The sequence below is a fragment of the Protomyctophum bolini genome (assembly GCF_963924005.1).
Source record: "Protomyctophum bolini genome assembly, chromosome: 12".
NCBI lineage: Eukaryota > Metazoa > Chordata > Actinopteri > Myctophiformes > Myctophidae > Protomyctophum > Protomyctophum bolini.
In genome coordinates this window covers 6,178,383-6,204,808 of record NC_137873.1, presented here as the reverse complement: position 1 = coordinate 6,204,808, position 26,426 = coordinate 6,178,383, and the positions used below count along the sequence as shown (strand labels likewise).

At 45.4% G+C, this 26,426-nt stretch overlaps 1 protein-coding gene across 1 annotated transcript; it reads right to left on the bottom strand.

Annotated features, from left to right (window-relative positions):
* Positions 1 to 621: 621 nt before the first annotated feature.
* Positions 622 to 26,426, bottom strand: lrrc53 (leucine rich repeat containing 53; the record flags this gene model as incomplete). Its single annotated transcript, XM_080777932.1, has 12 exons — positions 26,342 to 26,426; positions 25,215 to 25,343; positions 23,304 to 23,402; positions 22,576 to 22,751; positions 11,577 to 11,740; positions 10,411 to 10,600; positions 10,241 to 10,291; positions 10,085 to 10,135; positions 7,433 to 7,646; positions 5,451 to 5,618; positions 3,096 to 4,023; positions 622 to 2,362 (listed from the first exon to the last, which is right to left on the bottom strand). The coding sequence occupies exons 1-12, from the start codon at positions 26,346 to 26,348 to the stop codon at positions 622 to 624; spliced, it is 3,918 nt and encodes a 1,305-aa protein (XP_080634058.1). The 5' UTR covers positions 26,349 to 26,426.

The following is a 26,426-nucleotide window of genomic DNA, read 5'->3' as shown; positions in this document are numbered from 1 at the left end:
TGAACTGACTCAAACGCCCAAACTGGTACACCCGGTACTATTTAATATTTCCCTTATGTTTGATCAATTTTCTTATCACATCCATGGTATGAAAACAATGTTAAGGAGTTGCTTCAATGAAATATAATTGCTTTAAGCTGAAAACGATATGTTTAATGGTGTTTTTTTAGCGTTGTTACATTTATCACGCATGCCGTTACAATTAATCCGATAATATGCGCAGCAAATGTAACACTGGAACAGCGTCCACGTTCGGTTTAATAACTCCCGACCGGTTTTATCAATTGAAAAACGTGAAGTGGTTTATGGTAGCAGACATGTGTAGGTCCGTTGCCTGAAAATATGACATATGTAGATAAACGGATCTCTGAGTAAAAGAGTGAAACGTGTTACAAGTGTTACAACCATGGCGGCTCTCCCCTACTATTCTCTTTTTTTCCCTCTGTACCAAACCTCTTCGCCAAACATTGTCGATAGAGCGGCTATTTTCGACGAATGTTTCCCCCAGAGCAGTGATATGGTTTATGTAAAACTGTAACATTTGGCGGACCCAGAACTCTAAGGACCCTGACCCCCCCCCCCCCCCCCCCAGGGGCCCCTAGACCCCCCCTTGGTGAAGACCTATCGTATTTTCTTCTCCAACGCGGTGGGCGGTCTGTTGGAAGTCTTCTCGGGAAGTATCAGTCTCAACTTCCGCTTGGGGGAGGAGCCTCCGTCCTCTGACAGAATAGTCTGCTGCAGCACCACCGTGGCCCCGCCCCCTCCTCCGCTCTCAGGCCCTGCAGCGGACGCCACGCTGCCTCCTGTGGCTGCAGACGCACCTGCAGCCACACTCATGGCTGCGACCGCAGAGGCTCCGACTGCAGAGCCATCAGGTAAGTACAGCACCGTCCCTGCTGCTGCCGCAACGTCTGCTGACCCAGAGGCTGCAGGCAGGCCTACCGTAGACCCTCCAGAGGCTGCAGGCAGGCCTACCGTAGACCCCCCAGAGGCTGCAGGCAGGCCTACGGCAGACCCTCGAGTGGCTGCAGGCATGCCTACGGCTGCAGGCATGTCTACCGCAGACCCTCCAGAGGCTGCAGGCATGCCTACCGTAGCAGAGCCTCCAGACACAGTCTGTGGCAGAATGTTGGTGCTTTGTATGTTCTCCCCCGCTGGGGGACCCTGCCGACGGGGCGCCAGTGGAGACGAGGGTACGTCCCCCCCGAGCGGAGGGCCCTGCAGGGCTTGGGGGGGAGGTTGAGGCCGAGTGTCCTTATTGCTGCTGCTCTTCGTGAGCACTGGAGGAGGCTGGGGGGGAGCTGCTGCTGCTGCTGGGGGGCGATCCCCACTCTGGAGGCCTGAACCCTGGCTTGGATCCGACGTGACGATGGACCCTGGGTTCCTCCTAGCGTCCTGAGGGGGGTGCTGCTGCTGCTGTGTCTGGGAGAGCGACTGAACGACGGGCGGAGGATTCACGGCTGGGTTTACGGAGACGTGGGCTGGTGAACCTCCGGTCTGTGAGGTAAGAAGAGACGCTTTCGTCGGACTGCTCTGCGACGGATTGGTGGGCGCGGCGGTAGGGTTAGCTAGAAGAGAGGCAGGAGGATTCGGGGCTATAAATCCACCCTGCGGAACGAAGCTATGGCTCTCCGGACCGCCGTAAGGGGCCGGGTTTGGGTTGAGTGCGCCGCTCATTCCACCGTACGCCACGTTAGGGGCGACGTTAGCCGCGCTGCTGCCGGCGAACCTTGGATTAGCCGTGCTGGGGGCCATGTTAGCTCCCTGGAGAGAGAGCGCGCTGCCCGGCCGGGACATACCTTGCGTCATGGGCATGTTGGGGGCCATGCCTGGCGTCATGGGCATGTTGGTGGCCATACCTTGCGTCATGGGCATGTTGGGGGACATGCCTTGCGTCATGGGCATGTTGGGGGCCATGCCTGGCGTCATGGCCATGTTGGGGGCCATACCTTGCGTCATGGGCATGTTGGTGGCCCTACCTTGCGTCATGGGCATGTTGGGGGCCATGCCTGGCGTCATGGGCATGTTGGGGGCCATACCTTGCGTCATGGGCATGTTGGGGGCCCTACCTTGCGTCATGGGCATGTTGGGGGCCATACCTGGCGTCATAGACATGTTGGGGGCCATACCTTGCGTCATGGGCATGTTGGGGGCCATACCTGGCGTCATAGACATGTTGGGGGCCATACCTGGCGTCATAGACATGTTGGGGGCCATACCTTGCGTCATGGGCATGTTGGGGGCCATACCTTGCGTCATAGACATGTTGGGGGCCATACCTTGCGTCATAGACATGTTGGGGGCCATGTTACCCCCCTGGAGAGGGAACGCGCTGCCCGGCCGTGCCATGCTGGGACGGCTCCTGTCAGCAGCAGAGAGGGAGAAGGTTATTAGAGTTAAAGGGACACTTCACCCTTTTTGCAAAAAAATATATGTTAATGACGTTTAGAAGCTTTAGAACACTTTCCTGGGGGTCTTTATGTGTGTAATATGTGGTTTTAGATATTTTAGATTGTAGCAGTGAGCCTGTTGTCTCTGATGTCATGGACACTGAGCTCACTTCCTTCCTGGACTACATGTCGTCTCAGTAAGACAGCTCTCCCCCCTATCCACAAGGAGGAGCAGTGCACCAAAGAACTATGGGAATTGTAGTCCAGGAAGGTAGTGAGACCAGTGTCCATGACATCAGAGACAACAGGCTCACTGCTACAATCTAAAATATCTAAAACCACATATTACACACATAAATACCCCCAGAAAAGTGATCTAAAGCTTCTAAACGTCATTAACATATATTTTTTTGCAAAAAGTGTGAAGTGTCCCTTTAATGAAAACGAACCAAATAATAATAATAAAAAAATAATGTGTTAACTGAACAAAATAAAACCACAATAAAAATGTTGTGATAACTATAACTAAACTGAAATTATAGACAAAATGCCCATATAGTTTTAGTTTATTTATAACAGTTCATATATAACTGAATAATTGTTTAAATGCTATATTTTGTTACATACACACACTAAACCTAAAAGAAAACTGAAAAAGAAAAGAAAATACCAAATCCGCTCTAAAAAACTGAATTAAAATATCACCTTGGAGAGAAGGGAGGCCCCTGGAAGCCCCCTTGGCCCTGAAAGGCCCCCCGTGGCCCCTGGAAGGCCCCCCCTGGCCCCTGCGGTCGGACGTTTCCCTGGAAGGGGAACCTGGGCCGCTGCATGTTGGGACTCTGCATGTAGGCAGCAGGTCCAGGAGGCCAGTTCTGCTGGCCAGCGGCGGCCTGGCCGGTCCCAGGAGGCCAGTTCTGGCCGGTCCAGTTCTGCTGGTCAGCGGCGGCCTGGCCGGTCGTCGTGGTGCTGCTGGCGTCGTCGCCCGGTGGTTGTTGAGACGGGTCGACGGCTGCAGCTGCTGCTGCTGCTTCATCTTCCTCGCTGCCTTTTGTTTTAGAGCCTTTCTTCTTCTTCTTGCTTTTCTCATCATCCTCATCATCCTCTTTTTTCCGTCTGGATTTAGACGTCTTCGTTCTATCGCCCTTCTTCGTCTTCTTCTTGCTCTCGTGGCCTCCCTTCGGGTGTTTTCCTCTCCTCTCGTCTTTGGGAGAGACCCTGCTCCTCCTCAGGGGGTTGAGGTTCAGTTTGACCCGCAGCGTTCTGCGTTCCGCTGGCTGACCTTTAACCTTCTGCTTCCCTTCCTCCTTCCCGTCCTTCCCTCCTTCCTGTCTGCCTTTCTCCTTCCCTTTGGACGAGGAGGACCCCCCGCCGCCGCTACCGCTGTTACTCGCCCCGTCTCCCCTGTCCCGCCGCGCGCGAGCAGCGTTCCCCCCTCCTCCTCCTCCTCCTTCCCGGAGTGCAGCGGCGGAGGAGCTCGCCTGCAGGTCAAAGGCGACGTTCCTTTGGAAGGTGACGCTCCTGGCCTCTCCTCTCTTCCCTGCCGGCCTCATGCCGGTCGTCTCCGAGTCAAAGAGGTAATTGAGAGTCCCCGCGGCGGCGTTGCCCTGCCCCCGTTGACCCCCGCCGCCGCCGACTGCTGTCCCGCGGCAGCTCTCGCAGCTCACCTTCCCGTACGAATATAATCCGTCGGCGTTGGTTCTGCCGCCGTCCGTCTCTCTGCCGATCCTTATAGCGGCTTGTTGTTGTTGCTGCCGCAGGGCTCTCCTCCTCTCCTCCTCCTCCTGTCGGAGGAGGTGCGGGGGCGCCCCCTCCTGGCCGCGGCAGGTAGGGCATTTGAACTGGCCTCCTCCTCCTCCTCCGCCCAGCTCCCTGGACCTAAAACAGTTGTTTTTACTATAGTCAATAATAGTCATCAAAGTCTCTTAACCCATTACATCCTGACAGTTTTCTGAAAAAGCTGTGTTTCTGTGTCAGTCGTTCTTTGATTTTTCAAAAATAGCAGACCTATACAAGCTCTTAGCGCGCCACTTGTAGATCTGCTATTTTCCAATAGCTAAAGCATAACGTAATGCTAAAACCAAAAGGGGTTAATAGTGCATTTAGTTGAAGTCACATTTTAGTCACCCGTTTATGTTTATTTATTTGACATCACATTGCTCATTGCACAATTGTACAACTTGTAGATGCGTCGTTTACAGTGTGTTAGCACGAGTGCTAGTTTTCACCACTTGTCCATAGGAGACTTTTCTGAAGAAAAATAAAACAAGTTAAAAGAACACCCAATCTAAAAATAAGAAGTACGTACATTCAATAAGAAGTAGATTCAAGTGAAAATGTTACAGTACACATTACATAACCTCCAGTACAAAAGTAAACAATCATGCATGTAACAATTCAGCATGCAAACAAGTGTAAAATGACTTATACTGGATCTTATACTTGTCCATTATAGAGCGTCGCAGTCCCTCCCCCTTTCAGAACAACGAGTGGCCCAGGAAATGAATCTCAATGCGTTTTCCTCATAGACTTTTCAGAAAGTAAAACAAATAATTACAAAGAAGAAAAACAACAAAAAAAAGTGTTAAAACCTGCCATTTCTTTCCTACTTTCTAATTCTTTGTTTGGTCCAAAATATTGTGTGTGTTGTCATGATTTGTCACGACAAGAGTTGGCTTCGTACGACGCTTATAAAAGGTCTTTAAATAAATACTTTCTGAAAAGTCTACGAGGGAAATGCATTGAGATTCATTTCCTGGGCCACTCGTTGTTCTGAAAGGGGGAGGGACTGCGACGCTCCATAGTCCCTTCCTGACATTTTAGTCATAGTTTCTATTTTTATTTGACGAAATTGTCAACACATTTAGTCTTAGTTTAAGTCATCACAGCTGAAAGAAGTATTAGTCGACTAAATCAACGCTGACCTAAAACGACCTCCGCGGTGGTTGTAGTCGTCGCCGGTCCCTGCAGGCTCCTCCTCCTCCCTGTCCCACGGGCGCTGTGGTTGGTCGGCCTGCGAGCCCACGTCCTTCTGGCTCCTCCTCCTCCTCCTCGTCTGGCCGCCTCCTCCTCCTCCTCCTCCTGCGTCTCTGTGATTGGAGGAGGCGTGGTGGAGCGCGCCTCCTCCCTCGCCCTCCTCCCCCTCGCTCACTCCGTTCTCGTCTCGGCGTTTGGCGGTGCGGACCGCCGCGCGGTTCACCAGAACCGCCAGCAGCGTCAGACCGACCCCGCCTGAGGTAGACAGGTAGACACACAGACCGCCATTAAAACAGCATTAACCCATTTACGCCTGAGGATCATTCTGCAAATGTACAGTTTTCACAGAAAGTTTTTACAGAAATACCCATGTATAGAGCGTCGCAGTCCTGCCCCCTACCAGGGCCCAGGAAATGATTCTCCGTTCATTTTCCTCATAGACTTTTCAGAAAGTATTTATTTAAAGACGTTTATACGCCGCGGACAAAGCTAACTCTTGTCGTGACAAATCATGACAACAAACACAATGTTTTGGGCCAAACAAAGAATTAGAAAGTAGAAGAAAACTGCAGGTTATACAACACTTTTGTTGTTGTTTTTCTTCTTTGTAATTATTTGTTTGGTCCAAAATATTGTGTTTATTGTCATGATTTGTCACGCCTGGAGTTGGCCTTGTCCGCGGCGTAAACGTCTTTAAATAAATACTTTTTGAAATGTCTATGGGAAAAATGCATTGTTGCATTGCTTGTATAGATTTGCTATTTTTCAATAGCTAAAGTGTAACATAATGCTTAAAACACCAAAAGGGGTTCCCTGCTAGAATAGGTTAAGGACATACAGTAATCATTTAATCTGAATCAATAAAAAAATGCAAAACAAATTGACTTAAATATATCGATAATGAAACGTTAATTTGTTAATTAATGTATTATCCTTTTTACGTCGGCGTTGCAGGTTTGGTTCAACTCCCTATATTCTGGCCAGAGCACAAGACAAAAACATGTTTTTTATCTCATCTCCAATTAGCTCAGAACTCTGCCTGCAGAATCCTAACCAATACTCAGTCAGAAGTGTGAAATATGCACACCTATTTCTGGCTGCTCTTCTCTGAGTGCCAGGAGCTATTTTAAGATTGTATTATTAACCACTTCCTGCTTTACTTTACCCTGCATGGACAGCCTAGACCACTATATGGGGCGATTCATACTCCTATTTTAGAGGGGGAGGGGGGGCGGGTACTGTCCTAAAGTCGGATCTTCGGTGCTACTGAAAATCTCTGACGAGCCGAAATCATTTCGGCACTACAGCGCCGAAACAGCGGTAAAATGGGAGTATATGAATCGGCCCTATGTACTTGATTCTGATTGGCTGGTTACCGTCACGTGACCGGTGTAAATTCCACCGATAACCCACTCCTTCAATCACTGGGGCCTACTACTTGCCGAGCAAAACAAGGAGGTGATGTGGCGGGTCGCTCTGGTGGCGCAAAGCGTAGCTATACTTTTGTGAATTCAAATCGTTTTATTAGGTCAATATTGCTATATGTTTGTAACCGTTTTAGAAAAGCAATAAGCCACTCGAGGCCCCAGCTTACCGGGTATTTTACACTGGCTGCAGCACCTCGGGTCTGCCTACGCCCCCAGCCAGTGTAAAAATACCCGCTATAACCTGAGACCTCTCGTGGCTTATTGCTTAAATATAAGTTGACAACTTAAAGGTAGAGTAAGTGATTTCACTTAATTCAAATATCACTTATTTTTTTGTTTTGTTGTGATAATCCTCTCTACTATAGAGTGTGCTGACCATATAAGGAGTTCCCCCCTGTCCCCAGTTAACCCCTGGGGGTAAAAAAAACCTTAGGTTTCGTTTTTGACTCTCTATCCTGATTGGACGAAGGCTTAGGTCCCACAGCCAAAAACGAAACCTAAGGTTTTTTGAGTGAAATCACTGAATATACCTTTAATTCATGAAAGAAGTATATTCATTTGCTATTGCATGATGTACGACGACATGAGCGCCCCGCCGCCCCCCTCTCTAGTTCACACCGGCGTGTTTTTATTTTTCCTCACCTGCGAAGCAGACGACGGCGGCCACGGCCACGTCGCGCGCGTAGCGCCGAGGCGTCACGCCACGCCCCGCCTCCGCGCGCACCACCGCGACGCTCTGATTGGTCGACGGGTCGACGCAGTTGGCGGTGGTGAGCTCCAGCAGCGTGGTAGTCACGGGGGCGGGGTTGTCGTTGGCGTTCTTCACGCACGCCATCCGGCCGCCGTTGTGCAGCACCTGCAGCGCCGCGGGGTCACGTGACATGATGAGACCAGTGTTGGTTTCGTCGACTAAAACTAAAGACGAAAAATGTTCGTCGACTACCTTTTTTCACTGACAAAAACAAATGGAAACTAAATGAAAACTAAGCTACGATGACTAAAACTAAGACTAAATATACTGACAATTTCGTCAACAAATAAAAACTAGACTAAAACGTTAGGAAGGGACTAGTGGACAAGAGATCCAGTATAAGTCATTTTACACTTGGTTGCATGCTGAAAATAGCCGATCTACAAGCTGACAACGCGTCGCAGTGTGAGCTTGTAGATCGGCTATTTTCAGCAAGTGTAAAATCAGTCATTACGACGACATCAAGACCCGCCAAAACACATTTTAGTCGACTAAATCACCTGTAGATTTAGTCGACTAAAATCGTATGACATTTAGTCGACTAAAACTAGACTGACACTAAAACATTCCAGGTGACTAAAATGTGACTAAGACTATAAGTGAAAACCATTCAAGAGACTATATGACTAAAACTAAAATCAAAATTTGCTGCCAAAAACAACACTGGTTTTGGGTCAGAGAGGCTATAAATGTCATCAAATGGTGGTTCCGTGGCTCAAATACTGAATACATAATGGGCCCTGAAATGAAAAGGGTTGAACACTGGGTTAAGTATAATAATAAAATAATAATTGAGATGTAGGCTATAGGGAAACTATAGCCGATCTACAAGCTCGCAAACGTTATTTTCACTAGCTGGGTTTCCCAGAGCAAGCAAATGTAACCCAGGTCAAAATAGCCAAGTCGATAAAATAAGGATCTAAATATAAATGGATTTAGGATGAAACTGCATGCAGGTTAAAATTAAGTTTATTATTATTTAGTTTCCAGGGTTAAAGCTCTTTTGTAGAAGTTTGGTTAGTTTATTTAATAACTAACCAAACTTCTACAAAAAGAGCTTTAACCATGGAAACTAAATAAATATTTTACTATACAGAGTACAATGTATGGGTTTATATATATATCTATCTGTATTCACATTCATCTACAGAGGCAGCGGTGGTCGAACGGTCTGCGGAGCGGTCTTGATATGGGAAGGTCGCTATAGTTCGTATCCCCGGACCGGCACGTTACAATTACCACCGCTGAAGTGCCCTTTGGGCAAGGCATTGAACCCCTACCATGAAATGTTCTATGAGCAGGGCCTGGCTGTAAACAAGTTATTGAGCTTAGTCTAGTTACCCTGGGTAAACATGGTAACTTTGCTTTGTTTTGCTTATACATTCATCTACTTGTGTAGTGTCTTTGAGAGCCCTGTGAGGAGCTCTGAACAAGCCAATGAACCAATTGACCAATCAGGCGTGCCCAAGACGTCCACAGACGTCCTGGACTAATTGCATGCTGCAGAGCACAGAATGTTCTGCAGAGAACAGAACGCTCTGGAGGGAACAGGAGAGAGAAGTCTGGTTGAGCAGACAGTTTGACGAACAGAGAGGAAAGACAAGATTTGATGAATGTGAACAGATTGTTTTCACTTAACCCATTCTGGGCGGGAACCCCTATTGGTATCTTATATCCCCTCAGGCCGGGAACCCATATTTGGGTTCTGTACAGTATGTACAGTATTCAAAAATGTATTTTTTTTTTATTCCGCTATATAAATATTTGAAGTTTTTCAGAAACCTTAGGTCAGGATTTAGAGGCGTTTTTATAATCGGCCTTATAGGCCTTGATTGATCATAGTCTCTTTTTGAGAGGGAAAGAGTGCTGCTCTTTTTGAGAACTTTGATCCTGGAACCTGTTAACACAATCGGTGCCGGGATTCCTTCAAAATAGGAGCTCTGGGGGGTGCCGGAAAGACATGACCGCTTTTACTCTGAAACCCACGACCCGGTAACAATCCGCTGAAAAAAAGTTTGCTTTACATTGCATATAGCTTACATTGCTATCGTTTTAATTTATACAATATATGATCCAAAAAGAAGCATGCGCAGTTGAGACCAGGAAGTTGTACAATTTGCACAAATTTGGACATGTACAACTTCCCTGGTCTGCAACTGCTCATGTTTCTTTCCTTCCATGGAGCAAACATGGCGTCGCCCGTGCGGTCTTCGCGTCTCGTCCTCTTTAGACAGTCCTTGTAGGCGGAGAGGAAGGCAGCCACAGGAGCAGTTCCAGGTGTTGTTAACACATTCTGACCGGGAACCCGTTTTGGTGTTAGCATCATGTTATGCTTTAGCTATTGAAAAATAGCAGATCTACAAGCTCATAGCGTGCCACCGAGTGGCGCGCTACGAGCTTGTAGGTCTGCTATTTTTGAAAAATCGAAGAACGACTGACATTTTTTAGAATCTGATCTCAGGTCAGAATGGGTTAATCAGACCAGTGTGTGTCCAGTGGAAACCTCGTATGAATCTGATCTCAGGTCAGAATGGGTTAAGTACCTTGTCAGGCTGCTGTGTGTAGGCGGTGAGGAAGGCGGCCAGGCCCAGCAGCTCACAGGAGCAGTTCCAGGTGTTATATTATTACCTTGTCAGGCTGCTGTGTGTAGGCCGTGAGGAAGACAGCCACAGGAGCAGCTCCAGGTGTTATATTATTACCTTGTCAGGCTGGAGGGTGTAGGCGGTGAGGAAGGCGGCCAGGCCCAGCAGCTCACAGGAGCAGCTCCAGGTGTTATATTATTACCTTGTCAGGCTGGAGGGTGTAGGCGGTGAGGAAGGCGGCCAGGCCCAGCAGCTCACAGGAGCAGCTCCAGGTGTTATATTATTACCTTGTCAGGCTGGAGGGTGTAGGCGGTGAGGAAGGCGGCCAGGCCCAGCAGCTCACAGGAGCAGTTCCAGGTGTTGCGGTCCAGGTTGAGGCTGCTCAGCCGGCCCAGGTAGGAGAAGGCCTCGGCCGGGGTGGAGCTCAGGCGGTTCCGGGACAGGTCCAGAGTCCGCAGGCTCGCCAGGCCTCGGAAACTATGATGATGATGGAAATACGGATGGAACACTTTAATAGAATTCATTCACAGCTGGGGGGTGGGGGTAGGGAACTGTGATGGACATTGTGAATCTGTTTGTTTAACTGTATGTAATGTGTTTTATTTTCGTCATTATTTATTTATTTTTGTTTTGTATTTATTATTGTCAATTCATTTCGTGATAAGATTTTGTTTGTATTTGTGCTGCCAGAGGGATGTGGGGGGGAAAAAATATATGTCAATTGTTGAAAATACTTATGTGTAATATAAATAAAATGAATAAACATATGTTTAAAAAGAAAATTTGTGTAAAAAAAATTCATTACACTTAATTATCAGACTTTGGATACTCCCCTTTTTTGGTGTTTAAAGCATTGTGCCATGCTTTAGCTATTGAAAAATAGCAGATCTACAAGCTCATAGGGTGTTGTATGATGAGGTTGTATTTATGTGTATAGTATTAATGCATCCCTATCCATTGGTGTTGATGAGGTTGTATTTATACTAGGGCCGGGACTTTAACGCGTTAATTGAGATTAATTAGCTACAGAAAAATGTAATTTACATTACACAGTAAGAAACAGTAACATTTATGAAGTACATTTTTGTGATGTCACTGAGATGTACTTCATAATGTTACCGAATTCTTTTCAGACCTCCAGTTCTAGGCAACACAGAATGGGGGGGGGGGGGGGGGGATACTTTCTTATTATATCCACACAACAACTCTAAGGTAAATTAATGACAGTAAAATTTTGAAAATGAGTGGAATCCCGTATAGTCACTATTCACTGAGATACCAAAAAAACATTAAAAAAAAAAAAAGGTCTCTCACTGTTCTCGGGTTGAATATTGATATGCGATTAAAATGCGATTAATCGAGATTAATTAATTACAAAGCCTCTGATTAATTCGATTTTTTTTTTTAATCGAGTCCCAGCTCTAATTTATACGTATAGTGTTAATGCATATACCTGTCAGCGTCCAGGTGGCTGATGAGGTTGTCAGACAGGTCCAGAGTGTCCAGCCCCCGGAGGTCTTCCAGGGGGAAGGATCCGGACGACAGCTCCCTGAGCAGGTTGCTCTCCAGGAGCAGAGTCTGGAGGGCCCTGGAGCCCAGGAACCAGGTGCCCTGGACCTACACAGCACAACACAGGGCCTTATTAGAGAGTGGAGGGCCCTATAGAACCAGCTGCCCTGGACCTACAAACAACACAGGGCCTTATTAGAGAGTGGAGGGCCCTATAGAACCAGCTGCCCTGGACCTACAAACAACACAGGGCCTTATTAGAGAGTGGAGGGCCCTATAGAACCAGCTGCCCTGGACCTACAGACAACACAGGGCCTTATTAGAGAGTGGGGGGGCCCTATAGAACCAGCTGCCCTGGACCTACAGACAACACAGGGCCTTATTAGAGAGTGGGGGGGCCCTATAGAACCAGCTGCCCTGGACCTACAGACAACACAGGGCCTTATTAGAGAGTGGAGGGCCCTATAGAACCAGCTGCCCTGGACCTACACAGCACAACACAGGGCCTTATTAGAGAGTGGGGGGCCCTGTAGAACGTAGCTGCCCTGGACTTACACAGCACAACACAGGGCCTTATTAGAGAGTGGGGGGGCCCTATAGAACCAGCTGCCCTGGACTTACACAGCACAACACAGGGCCTTATTAGAGAGTGGGGGGGCCCTATAGAACCAGCTGCCCTGGACCTACACAGCACAACACAGGGCCTTATTAGAGAGTGGGGGGCCCTGTAGAACGTAGCTGCCCTGGACTTACACAGCACAACACAGGGCCTTATTAGAGAGTGGGGGGGCCCTATAGAACCAGCTGCCCTGGACCTAAAGCACAATAAAGTGTCGCAGTCCCGCTCCCTTTCATGACGACGACAGGCCCGGGGAATAATTTACCATGCATTTTTTTCCCATAGACATTTCAAAAAGTATTTATTTGAAGACCTTTAAAGCCTTGAACAAAGCCAACACGGATTGTGACAAATCTTGACGACAAACTGAACAAATAATTACAAAGAAGAAAAACAAACAAAACAAATGGTTGTGTCCTGCCTTTTTTCCCTCTCTTTCTAATTATTTTGTTTGTTTGTTGTCATGATTTGTTCACGATCCGAGTTGGCTTAATTGTTCGAGGCTTACAGATCTTTAAATACATACTTTTTAAAATGTCTATGGGAAAAATGCATGGGGAATTATTTCCTTTGGCGTCGCAAATATCAGCAATATTAGGTGTAATGGCAATCCTTCCCTTCATCATTTTGTTGCCCATTACTTCACAGGTGGTGAAAGTGGTCGTACGCAGCAGTGCACACAGAAACATGAAAGATGGATGTCCAGTCGTAGAGCTTAGTTTGCCTGTATTTATTGAAGTTGTTGCAGTTGAAATGAACATACCAATATAGCGATTATCCTGTTATTCTGGCTGCATGGTAAGCTGTGGCTGCATGGTAAGAACGGTGTGCTCCCACCATACCCTGTGTCTAGTTCCTCCCTAGTGCCCCTGTGTGTCACCTTTATAAGTGGTCACCTTCTATGTGCTGTGTTTCTAAAGCCCGCCACCAGGTGGTCAAAAATAATACTGGTAATAATAATACAAATAATGCCTCTCTTCTAATGGCTCCTACACACCGGCCCCTAATTGTTTCAAGGGTAACAATTAATAACCATATAAAGGAGTCATATTCAAATTTACATTTACATGTTATTTTTTTTCGTTCTTTCTCAATTTCAAAAGAAAAATAAGAAAAATAAATTCATTCAATCTTCTTTGAACATCAGTCTCTTTCGTTTTCAGTCTCTTGGAGCAGACATATCTTTGTTATCGGTCTCTCCAAGATGTTGCTCTTTGGTCTTCTCCCCAGTAACCAGGCGCCTCGTGGTGCAGTGGAATCTACCACCACCACAATGTCGCCGGCGGCAAAACTTCTCCTTTCAGCTGACCATTTTTGCCGTTCTTGGATTGATGGTAAGTACTCTTTTGTCCATCGTTTCCAAAAGAGATCTGCCATGTACTGTACTTGTTTCCATCTACGTTTGATGTACAGATCCTCTTTCACAAAGACTCCCGGTGGCAATATTGGCTGCGTTTTCAATAAAAGAAGATGATTTGGGGTCAGTGCTTCCAGGTCCATTGGGTCGTCAGAGGACTTGGTGATGGGTCGATCATTTAAAGTTGCCTCTACTTCACACATTAAAGTTTGCAATCCTTCATCATCAAGCACTTGTTGATTAAGAACAGAACGGAGTACACTTCGTACCATGCGGATCAGTCGTTCCCAAACACCGCCGTGATGGGATCCTGCTGGGGGGTTAAAGCTCCACTTTATCCCTTGCTGAAGCATAGCATTCTGGATTTTCTCCTGATTCAGGCTATTCAGTGCTTCCCTTAATTCTCTTTCCGCTCCTATGAAGTTCGTACCGTTATCTGATTTTAGAGATGAAACTTGACCTCGTCGACAGATGAATCTTCTTAGTGCATGGATGCAGGAGTCTGTGTCGAGTGTATGTGCAACTTCAAGATGTACTGCTCTGCTTGCCATGCAGGTGAAGATTACACCATACCTTTTAACAAGACTTCGTCCTCTCTTGATCTCTAGAGGACCAAAGTAGTCTACTCCCACATCTGTGAATGGAGGCTTGTCTGGTTGAATTCTCTCCAAAGGCAAGTCTGCCATTTTTTGCTCACCAACTCTACCCCGCTGTCGTTTGCACACAGTGCAGTTGGTTATGATTTTCCTTGCAGCAGAGTTTGCTTTGATGATCCAATATTTTTTGCGGAGATGAGACAGCATGTAATTCCTTCCTCCATGTCCGAATAGTTTATGGATGTGTCGTAATATCAGTGTGGATATGTGAAAGTCTTTTGAGAGGATGATCGGATGTTTGCTTTCTTCAGGCATCGCTAGCCTATTCAGGCGACCACCTACTCTCAGTAGTCCATCATCCAACACTGGATCCAATTTGTACAAATTACTGCTTCTCTTGAAATTTTTATCAGTTTGCAGAACAGATATTTCTTCTGGAAATCTTTGCATTTGACTGAATGAGATGACTGCATGTTCTGCTTGGATATGATCTTCGGGAGTTAAACACTGTCCACGAAGTGTCGCTTTAAAGACTTGCATCTCCTCTTCAACCTTCTCCTTTAGTTTGACAGGATCCTTTTCAATACTGCTGACAGCAGCTTGAAGTTCCTTTCTCCTTCAGTTGCAAGAGTGTGGTCTTTACTTTAAGGAGCCAAGCTACAGCAGTCTTCAGTCTCATCCATGTTGAGAAGTAGTGGATCAGATAGTTGGTTGGGTTCAGTTGATCTTTAATAATGACATTTACTGTGATGTCAGGTTTGATTTCTGGATCATTGGCGGATATTGTCGATTCAAAGGGCAAGTTAGGCCAATCATAATTTGATCTGCAGAGGAAATCTGGTCCTCTGATCCATTTCTTGCAGTTTAGAAAGCGGTCTGCTGTCAGCCCTCTTGATGCTGCATCTGCAGGGTTTTCCTTTGTACTCACATATTTCCATTGTGATACATCAGTAGCATCTCTTACAAGAGAAATCCTGTTTGCTACAAAGGTTTGAAAACGTTTTGTTTCATTGTTTATGTATTTCAGCACTGTAGTGCTATCAGTCCAGAAAATGGACCTATCCATTGGCAGCTGCAAGTCCCTACGCAGCATTTTGTCAACTCGGACAGCCAGGACTGCTGCGGCCAGCTCCATTCTTGGAATTGTCATTTGTTTCAGTGGTGCCACTCTGGATTTTCCTATCATGAATGCAATATGCACTTCTCCGTCACTGTTTTCCAGTCTTAGGTAGGACACCGATCCATAGCCACTTTCGCTGGCATCTGAAAAGTGATGTAGCTGTGAGTGTGTGATTTGACCAAAGTTCTTAGGTTTAATACATCTGTCCACTTTGAACTCCACCACTTGCTTCAGATCCGCTAGCCATCCTGTCCACTGCTGTGAGAAGACTTCGGGTATGGCTTCATCCCATCCAAGTCTCCTCCTGCAGAGCTCCTGCATCATCAGCTTGGCTGGCAGCGCAAATGGTGATAGAAATCCTAAAGGGTCATATATAGAGCCAACCACAGACAAGATGCCACGTCTAGTGTGTGGTCTTTCAGGTGCCGTATTTGTGAATTTGAACACATCTGTTTCAACACACCAGTGTAATCCTAGAGCTCTTTCCACTGGCAGATTGTCTTTGTCCAAGTCCAACTCCTTGATCTCTTTTGCCCTGTGCTCGTGTGGAATAGAAGTTAACACGGCACGGCTGTTGCTGATCCATTTAGACAAAATGAATCCACCCCTCTGGCAGAGAGCAGTCAGGTCTTTTACTAATTGTACTGCTTCTCGTTCTGTGGGCATGGATTTCAAACAATCATCAACATAAAAGTTGTTGTTTACTGTGTCTGTCACCTCAGATGGAAAGTGAGCTCGGTTGTCTTCAGCAGTCTTTCTCAAAGAGAAATTGGCACAACTTGGTGATGACACAGCTCCAAAAAGATGTACCTTCATTCTGTACTCGGCCAGATCTTGCTGCACATCACCTTCAGGCCACCATAGGAATCGCAGGTAATCAACATGTTCATCCGAGACCTTAACCTGATGGAACATGGCTTTGATGTCTGCCATCAAGGCAACTGGTTCCTGTCTGAATCTGGTGAGGACTCCAATAAGTGAGTTAGTCAGATCGGGACCCTGAAGCAGTTGAAAGTTAAGTGATGTTCCTTTAAAGACTGCTCCACAGTCAAAGACCACTCTCAAGGTGCCTTTCTTTGAGTGATGCACACCATGATGTGGGATATACCAGAGTTTTCCATCACTTCGATTCAGCTGGTCCACTGGCACTAATTCAGCATAGCCACTGTTAATCATGTCTGTGAGGAAAGATGTGTATTCATCATGGAACTTCTCATCTTTGTTGAACTTGCGTTTCAGGCTCTGGATGCGTTGCTCTGCAATACAACGGTTATTTGGCATGATGGGATCTTCTTGTTTGAAAGGTAAGTTTAGGCAGTAATGTCCATCTTTAATTTTAGCTGAGTGGTTTATAATATCAAGGAATTTGGCCTCTTCTCTTGACATTTCCTCCGTTTCATTACTGGCTCTTTCACTGAAGTCTTGATTGTACTGTTTGACAAGTAACTCTTCCAGGTTTAGAATAGATATTCTATTGACAGCAACAGCAGGGCAGCCATTCTCATCCCTGATGGTGTCGTCTCCTCTTAGTGGACCATAGACGACCCACCCCAATAGGGTCCTCACTGCGTATGGTCCATCCGCTTGGCTATTAACCACCTCCCAGGGTTCCAGTAGTTTTGAAGCGTTTGTGCCGATGAGGAGGTCAATGCCAGAGTTTATTTCGGGTAGTGTGATATGGTTTAAATATGGCCAGTGAGACAAGTCTTTTTGTTTTGGAATGTTGTGTTGTGAGACAGGCAAGGTTGCGTGTGTGAACACATCAGGCAGTTGAAGAAAGTCATCCGAGTCCATCCTTGCTATTTCCAAACCAGTGATATGATAGCTAGACTCAGGCTTCACCTGATTCATCGTTCGGAGGAGTATGTTTGTTTTCTGTCCTGCCATATTGAGCCTTTTCATTAGGTTTTCAGTGCAGAATGTAGAGGTGCTGCCATGATCCAGAAATGCGTAGGTTTGCAAAACTGTGTCGCCCTTGTGGCTCTTCACTTGCACAGGTACGATGGAGAAGATGGAAGTTTCATCACCGGCCCCAATATGACCACATGTATGCGGTGAGATGACAGTCTTGCTTTCATTTGATTTATGTGTCGGTTGTTGTTCTCCTTGTTGAATGTGAAGTATGTCAGGATGTTTCAGTTTGCATGTGTCACAAGTTAGACGACCTCTGCAAAATTTCGATAAGTGTCCTCTTTTTAAGCAGCCAAAACAGATTCCATTTTGTTTTAGGAAATCTATTTTCTCCCTGTGGCTCTTTTCCATGATTTGAGGACACCGTTCCAATGTATGGCCACTTCTTTTGCAGAACAGACATGGGTTGTGACTGATGGATGCATTCGTTTTCTCTCCATTTGACTCCACAGCTGTTATGAGTGTTACTGTTGTTGCAAAACTGCTTCTTGGACTTGACCTTTCTTTTGATTTAACAGTGGTTGAGGTTTTGACAGTTGAAGTCTGCTTGGGGTCCTGGATGTTTCCAAAAAGTGGGTCGGACATTATCATCACTTGTCTTTCGATGAAATCAACAAGATCAGGAAGGGAGGGGGCTCATCTCCCATCTCAAAGCCTCAGTGAAGGTTAAGGATCGACGCATCCATCTCAAGTCGCACAGTAGCTGTTTTGTAGGCTCTGATGCTATAGATGTGGTAATGGATCATCTCTCCCATGCTAGTGGCTTCGAAGGTGTTGATATCCAACGGGACAAGATTGTGTACATCTGTCAGGCATTGTTGAACTGCAATGTGTTTGAAGCAGTGGACACCAAAATGTTTGGGAAAGACAAGAAGCAGGATGTGTTTCAGGACAGCAAAAATGCTCTCTACAGGTTCCTGGACACAGAAATGCCCCCAACGGGTGAGTTGGAGACAGGCGAGCTCTGCCATGGAATCCTCAACTTACTGTGCTGTGCTCCTACAGACGGGTATGCAGAAAGGCATGAACATCCAACTTCTAGTTCCAACTCTGCATTACCGCAATCATTTGTGGATGAACTGTGGCAGGAACAGACCATGGTCAGGCTGTTAACAGTGGTTGAGGTTTTGACAGTTGAAGTCTGCTTGGGGTCCTGGATGTTTCCAAAAAGTGGGTCGGACATTATCATCACTTGTCTTTCGATGAAATCAACAAGATCAGGAAACATTGGCCGATGACCTCCCTCTTTTAGCTCACAGGCCCTGTTCCTCCATATGTCTCTCAGTTTGTATGGCAGTTTCAAAAGAATGGTCCTCATGTTGGAAGTCACATTCATCTCGTCCATGTAGGATAGATTCTCCATAGCATTGCAGCAACCTCGGAGGAATAGAGAAAATGCTTCCAACCCTTTTGCATCCTCTGATTTGATTGTTGCCCAGGCAAAAGCCTTTTCCATATATGCCGTGGCAATCTTATTCTCATTTCCAAAATGCTCTTTGAGCAAATGCTTTGCTCTTGGGTAGCCTTGTGACGGAGGCAGATGTTGGCAGCTGCGGACAAGATTTTTTTGGATGCCCTCTTGTGTATTGCTCCAAAAAGTGTAGACAGTCACCATAATCATCTGTCTTTTTCTCAATTGCCCTCTCAAATGCCCTGATAAAACCTTGATATTGCAATGGATCTCCCTCATAAACCGGAATGTCTCTTTGTGGCAAAGTGGAATACAGATTCTGTTTGACAAATAGGGCCGTGATGTCATTCTGTCTTTGTAACACATTTGAAATATCACCTTGATTGACAACATTTGTAACAGTAGGTGAAGTACATACAGTTTGACCTTGAACCCCTGTTTTCATTTGACCCGGTATGTTTTTAGTTTGCACATTTCGACTGAGGAGAGGGTGTTGCAATAATGGAGTTTGCCTGGGGAGAGAGTATTGCAATAATGGAGTTGTGTAATGAGTTGTGTCAGTTTTTGTCTTTTCCTTTGGCCTTACAACCCGTGGCTGTGGGGGAGGCTTCGTTTTCATTGACACTTTTCCATTTTGTTGGGTCGTTTGATGTGGTATGAATGTGTTTGGATTGAATGAAGTTGTTAATTTCCTTGGAGTAACAGCAGCGGCCGCTCCTTGTTCCTCTGAGTGCATCCCTATTGATATTCTTGATGCTTTTCTTGATCCCATGGTTTCCAGTACCTGGGCCTTTGCTTTGGCTGCTGCCAGTTTTGTCTCCATCTCCAGTTTCTCTTTTTGCTGGCTGAGTTGTTCTTGATGCTTTGTGAATTGCTCCTGTTGCTTTGTGAATTGCTCCTGTTGCTTTGTGAATTGCTCCTGTTGCATTCTTTGCTGTGCTTCAATCTGATGTTTCTTCCCCAAGGCAGCCATCTGCTCCATCAGAGAAGCCTCTTCAGCCTGGGCAATAATGAGAGCAGATGATGTCGATGAAGATGCTTTGGATGTGGTGGATTTGCGTGTGGATTTGAATCTAGCTGTATTTGACACACTGTCATCAGGTCCAACATCATCAGAATTGACAACACTCATGTTTTCACTTTCATCAGGAATGTATGTTTTTGGTGGTTCATTTTCAACAGTGACATTTTCAACAGTAGTATGCATTTGAGATTCATTTTCTTGGGTGACAGGTATGTATGGCTCAGTATCAACAGTTACAGTGACATGTGGAATTGGCTGTTTCACTTCTGATAGCCATTTGTGTACATCATGCATGAAACCCTCCAGAATGTCAATATGAGGTTGAAACCACTGATTCTGCCTCTCAAATTCCTCTGCAGGTATTTGTAAACCCACCAGAGATAAATGCTCTGCTCTTGCTTCACCACATAAATGAATTAATTCATCCAAATGACCTTTTACAGCCTCCTTATTGTCATTTGAGTTCATGAGCTCCTTCATTGATTCTCTTACTTTGACAGCCTTTTTAACTGCCAATCCTCTTGCCTTTTGATACTTAGCAACCTCCATTTCCAAGCCTTTAGCTGTAAGTTTGACAACTCTTTTTTCCTTTTCAGGTTCAATGTTGCCATCTTGTGGCTGAGCATCTCCATCACCACTAGACATGTTGCTTCTGAATTCACAGCCTCAACTCACCCCAGTAGAGCTGTAGCCTGCAGGTGTGTCCAATCACCTGACAATCAGCATTGGCAGTGAAACAAACAATGTCTGTCCATTTGTGGCTCTTTTGATGTCCTTTGAAGTCCTTATCACTCTTAGTAGAGCTCGTTCTTACAGAATGTAATGGCAATCCTTCCCTTCATCATTTTGTTGCCCATTACTTCACAGGTGGTGAAAGTGGTCGTACGCAGCAGTGCACACAGAAACATGAAAGATGGATGTCCAGTCGTAGAGCTTAGTTTGCCTGTATTTATTGAAGTTGTTGCAGTTGAAATGAACATACCAATATAGCGATTATCCTGTTATTCTGGCTGCATGGTAAGCTGTGGCTGCATGTGGCTGCATGGTAAGAACGGTGTGCTCCCACCATACCCTGTGTCTAGTTCCTCCCTAGTGCCCCTGTGTGTCACCTTTATAAGTGGTCACCTTCTATGTGCTGTGTTTCTAAAGCCCGCCACCAGGTGGTCAAAAATAATACTGGTAATAATAATACAAATAATGCCTCTCTTCTAATGGCTCCTACATTAGGCTTGTGTGCAACATGACAACGGTTTCAAAGTATTGTACAGTGACAACTAAAGTCTCTGTATCTTAACTATAACTTAAATAAATGTACAATGCTAGCACTTTTGAATCTCTGATTCATGTATATTATAGTACATTGTGGCGTTTTTAATATTTAGATGGCAGGTATGTGCCATTGATGAGGACAAATCAAACATATGGGACACTTTATTTAGAACACGAAACAAATCGCTAGAACCTCAGTAATCAACCAGTGAAATAAGGGCATTTTATGGTATCTCTCATAGGGATTGCATTGACAGCTGCAGTATATACCGTTCAAACGGACAGAAGTGGGGCCACGTTCTCTCTCACACACACACACACACACACACACACACACACACACACACACACACACACACACACACACACACACACACACACACACACACACACACACACACACACACACACACACACACACACACACAGGATGGCAAGACATGTATCTTATTGGAATTAATTATTTCAGGGGTGTCAATTGCGTAATATGGCAATCTACTGTATGGCCGCTGCCATATGAAAGAATATATTAATACTTTTTTTCCCCCCCAATACATTCATGAATGTCCCTCAGTGTCTCGTGTCTGCGTTGATTAGCCTATTCAAATGCAAATCAGAACAAATGTACGGTGTCATGAAATGTAATGTATTACTGCCGCCTCTGATCGGGTCATTCGGGAGACATGTTCCAGTGTTTGAGGTGACAGTTCAGAACATGAGGAATGGAGAGTATATAAGGACTATACGTTGGGCTGAACAGAACATAGAAGGAGACATGTTCCAGTGTTTGAGGTGACAGTTCAGAACATGAGGAATGGAGAGTATATAAGGACTATACGTTGGGCTGAACAGAACATAGAAACAGAGACATGTCCCAGTGTTTGAGGTGACAGTTCAGAACATGAGGAATGGAGAGTATATAAGGACTATACGTTGGGCTGAACAGAACATAGTGTTTGAGGTGACAGTTCAGAACATGAGGAATGGAGAGTATATAAGGACTATACGTTGGGCTGAACAGAACATAGTGTTTGAGGTGACAGTTCAGAACATGAGGAATGGAGAGTATATATAAGGACTATACGTTGGGCTGAACAGAACATAGAAACAGAGACATGTTCCAGTGTTTGAGGTGACAGTTCAGAACATGAGGAATGGAGAGTATATAAGGACTATACGTTGGGCTGAACAGAACATAGAAACAGAACAAATCTTTCAATATATTCAAAGCAAACGTTTTTAACTCAAATCTTTGCTTCTTCTGTCCCTGGAACAACATATTTTCAGTTGGGGGTCGGCGGCCAATTACATATATCTTTGGGGGTCCTTGACATGAAATAGCTTGAGAACGACTGACAGAGAAAGTAGAAACATAGGTTTTTCAGAAAGCACGTCAGGGGAACCCCTTTTGGTGTTCATGTCATGCTTTAGCTATTGAAAAATAGCAGATCTACAAGCTCATAGCGCGCCACCGAGTGGCGCGCTACGAGCTTGTAGGTCTGCTATTTTTGGAAAAATCAAAGAACGACTGACACAGAAACATAGTTTTTTCAGAAAACCTGCAGGATGACTGCAAGAAGACATTTTTTTAATCTGATCTCGGGTCAGAATGGGTTAACTATGAGGCTCCACCCACCATGGTGATGTGGTTGTTGCTCAGCGAGAGGACCTCCAGGCGTGCCAGGTGTGTCAGAGCGCCGCCCTGCAGGGCGTGGCTGGTCAGCAGGTTGTGGTCCAGCAGCAACGTGTGGAGGCTCAGCAGGTCTCTGAAGGGCCGCTCGGACAGCACCGAGATACGGTTGTGGCTCAGGCCTGGTCAAGGATGTTTAGCATGGTTAGCATCGTTGGCACAATGACCATGCGGAGTGGAAAACACACAAACAACATGTTAGCATGGTTATAGCAAAAATCTATCAAAATCACCAAATCTAATCTGTGATTTCATCTCTCTCTCAGCTAGAGGTTTAGTTTGTCCCGATAAATGTTAAAGAGGGAGTGCCGCAATTTTGTGTCTTTTTCCAGTTTTTCCATGTTGTCTATGAGGTCACAGTACTTCATTAGACACCCCGGAGTCGTTTTTATGTGCAATGGTGTATTAACTTTGCATTTAGGGTTTCTTTCTAGAGGCTGAACGCTTGACAGTCAAACGGGCCAATGAAATGAACAGTAATATAGTGACATCACCAGCCCCTCCCCTAACCCCTCCCCCTTTATCATACTACAGCTGTGTATGTGTGGCTTCAGTTCAGTCCACCCATCACCACCCACCAGGCAAACCGGAGACAGAGAGAGAGATGGGGCGGACTCTAGAAAGGAGAAACTGTCCGCACACTTAAGACACAAACTCCTCCCGTGACCTCTGACCTATGAATGTGACGTTGCTCAGGTGGGCCAGAGACGAGCCGTTGACCTCAGAGATGGAGCCTTCTCTCAGCAGCAGAGCCTGGGTGGAGTTTGGGGCTTCTGGGAGCCGAGGGGAAGCATAGGCGTTGTTTCAGAGAGATATAATAAAGTTACCACTTGTTACAATTATAAGGCACCAGCTCAGTGGCCTTGGTGGTTAGAGTGTCCGCCCTGAAACTGGGAGGTCGGGGTTCGATCCCCGGCCGGGTCATACCAAAGACTGTAAAAATGGGACCCAATGCCTCCCTGCTTGGCACTCAGCATCAAGGGTTAGATTGGGGGGGTCAAATCAACTAATCATATGATTCCCGAGCGCGGCACGGCTGTGGCTCACCGCTCCAAGAGAGATGGGTCAAATGCGGAGAGCACATTTCACTGCGGTGGTAACGTGTGTGACAAATCCTTTGACTTTGACTTAAATTTAGACCCGAGACCAGATTCTACAAAATGTCTATAGCATGACAGTTTTCAGAAAACCCCATGTTTGCATGTTCTCCCCGTGTCCCCCTAGGGTAGGTAGGTACCCTCAAAAAAACATGCCGTAATCCTGGTCTCTAAACTGCCTCCCCCTGGCCAGCCGGGGCGCCTGATGGAGGGGAAAGGAACTGGTTGGAATAACGTGTTCCTTCCACGCGCTACCAACCAGGGAAACTCCCCCCCTGTCAGGTGTAAAGAAGCCGCTTGGACTCCTCATGCATTGAAGGAAGCATGAGGTCAGTCCGCTGCCCACCCAGGTTGGCAGAGGAAGTGTAGCGCCCAGGATTACATAAGATAATTGACACTGGGAAAATGGGTTATAAAATTGTTGGATAAAACATTAAATCATTTTTTTTTAAGTTTCATGTAATTGGCCCCAGACCCCAATCTCAACATATGGGGTTGTTCCAGCCAGGGACCCCCCCAGGGAACCCCCCAAAAAACAAATATTTGAATTAAAAGCGTTCACTGCATGGGAAAGAATATATATTCAAAGATTTGCACGCATTTTCATGATCCTTTAAAAAATAGTACATCTACAAGCTCGTAGTGATTTTTCTACAGTTAAAGTTTAAAACAATGGTTAAAAGTCTACGGTGACACAGATACGTTCCCGTCCAAAATGGGTTAAGCCATTCTGAACGGGAACCCATTTTGGTGTTAGCATCATGTTATGCTTTAGCTATTGAAAAATAGCAGATCTACAAGCTCATAGCGAGTGGCGCGCTACGAGCTTGTAGGTCTGCTATTTTTGAAAAATTGAAGAACGACTGACATTTTTAGAATCTGATCTCAGGTCAGAATGGGTTAATCAGACCAGTGTGTGTCCAGTGGAAACCTCATTTGAATCTGATCTCAGGTCAGAATGGGTTAAGCCCCACATCTGAAATAGCAGGAACAACATATTTTCAGATGGGGGTCGGTCGGCGGCCAATTACAGATAATTGTGGGTCTCCTTGAAATGAACAAGTTTGAGCACCACTGACATAGAAACATAGGTTTTTCCTTAAACGGTCAAGATTTAGAAGACTTTTTTTTTTTTTTTACGTCAGGCCTAAATGGGTTAACATATTTTGATGAGAAATATTTTTTTACGGAATAATTATATTACATCGGGTAAAAATATACCCGGGTTTTAGTGATGTTGGGTTCAGTGTTCTAGGGTTAACAGCGTCACCTATGATGTGAGTTACCCACTTGTTTATTTTTATTATTTTTTTATATTTTTTATTTCAGTTATTGTTGATGTCATTAATGTACAATTTGTGGTTTTTTTACATTGTATTTCAGACTTTTATATATTTTTGTTGTTGGTTTGTCCTGTATCTGTCATGTATCTGTTGTCTGTCCTGTCTTATGTACAAAAAACTTGAATAAAAAAACTTGAATAATAACCTATGATGTGAGTGAGTCTGCGACAGATGAGGGCGTGGTCAGAGCAGACCAGGCAGGACGCCGGACAGGACGGGAGGCTGACCGATGGCTGGACTCCAACGCTTAACAACAGTAGCATCTGGACGATACCTAGAGGAGAACAAGATGGACGCAACGCGTTAGTCCCGACTACGTGGCCATGAGACTCACCTCAGACTCAACCGCGCAGACGTGTCAGTTGGATTATTGTTTTACCCACCCTTCTATGTTTAAATGAATTACTAAAATCTGAAAAACTAAAAGTAATCTATAAATTGGGTGCTTTTCTGAAAAATGTTCTTCCACTGTACAAATAGGGAAAGCCTTCCGATATGTCTATGTATATCGTGTAACCTGTAATGTATTTGCGAACGCAGTGAGCACCAACTATGAGACCTAGCAGAACATGTCTGTCTGTCTGTCACGCTGTAACACCACATGCCTGCCACCAGAGGGCGCAGCTGTATCACACACAAAACACACACACACACACACACACACACAAAAACCTAACTTAAATGCGTTCGCTTCCCGCGTTTGCGCGTCTTACTTGTGTATACCTCCGATTGTATACTTTTATGAATCTGTGCTCCAAACCATGTGATCATGGATGGTCGTGAGTTAAATAAATGATGATGATGATGAGGATTATGTTTCCTTTGTGGCAACATAAACAACAGGGAAATATAGGTCTTGAATGTAACTAAGTAACGCCACTGTTTTTGGAAAAGGTAAGAAGTATAGGTAACGGATTACTCTAATAGCAAACTAACTCGTTAGGTCACTATCCGTTACCAAAAAAGTATTCCCGTTATCCCCAACACTGATTATTACAACATACACAACACAGCACTAGAATTGCATTTTATGTAGTCATAGCACTTTATAGTACATATGTATAGTATAATATTAGTATAGTATGTATAGTTTATATATATAGTTTCATTATATAGATAGTAGATACTCCACTGTTACGCTCTTATAGCTTACCCATGTTTCATGATAACTACTTATATATGTATATATGTATGCCATGCTTTTTGTTATTGCTTAATGTAAATCGCTCTGGATTAAGAGTGTCTGCTAAATGCTTAAATTGTACAACTCACTGCTCATGTTGTTATAGAGAGGACAGCATGGTGGTGAGGTGGCGTCTTATCCATGGGGCTCTGGCCCAACACATCACCATCACCA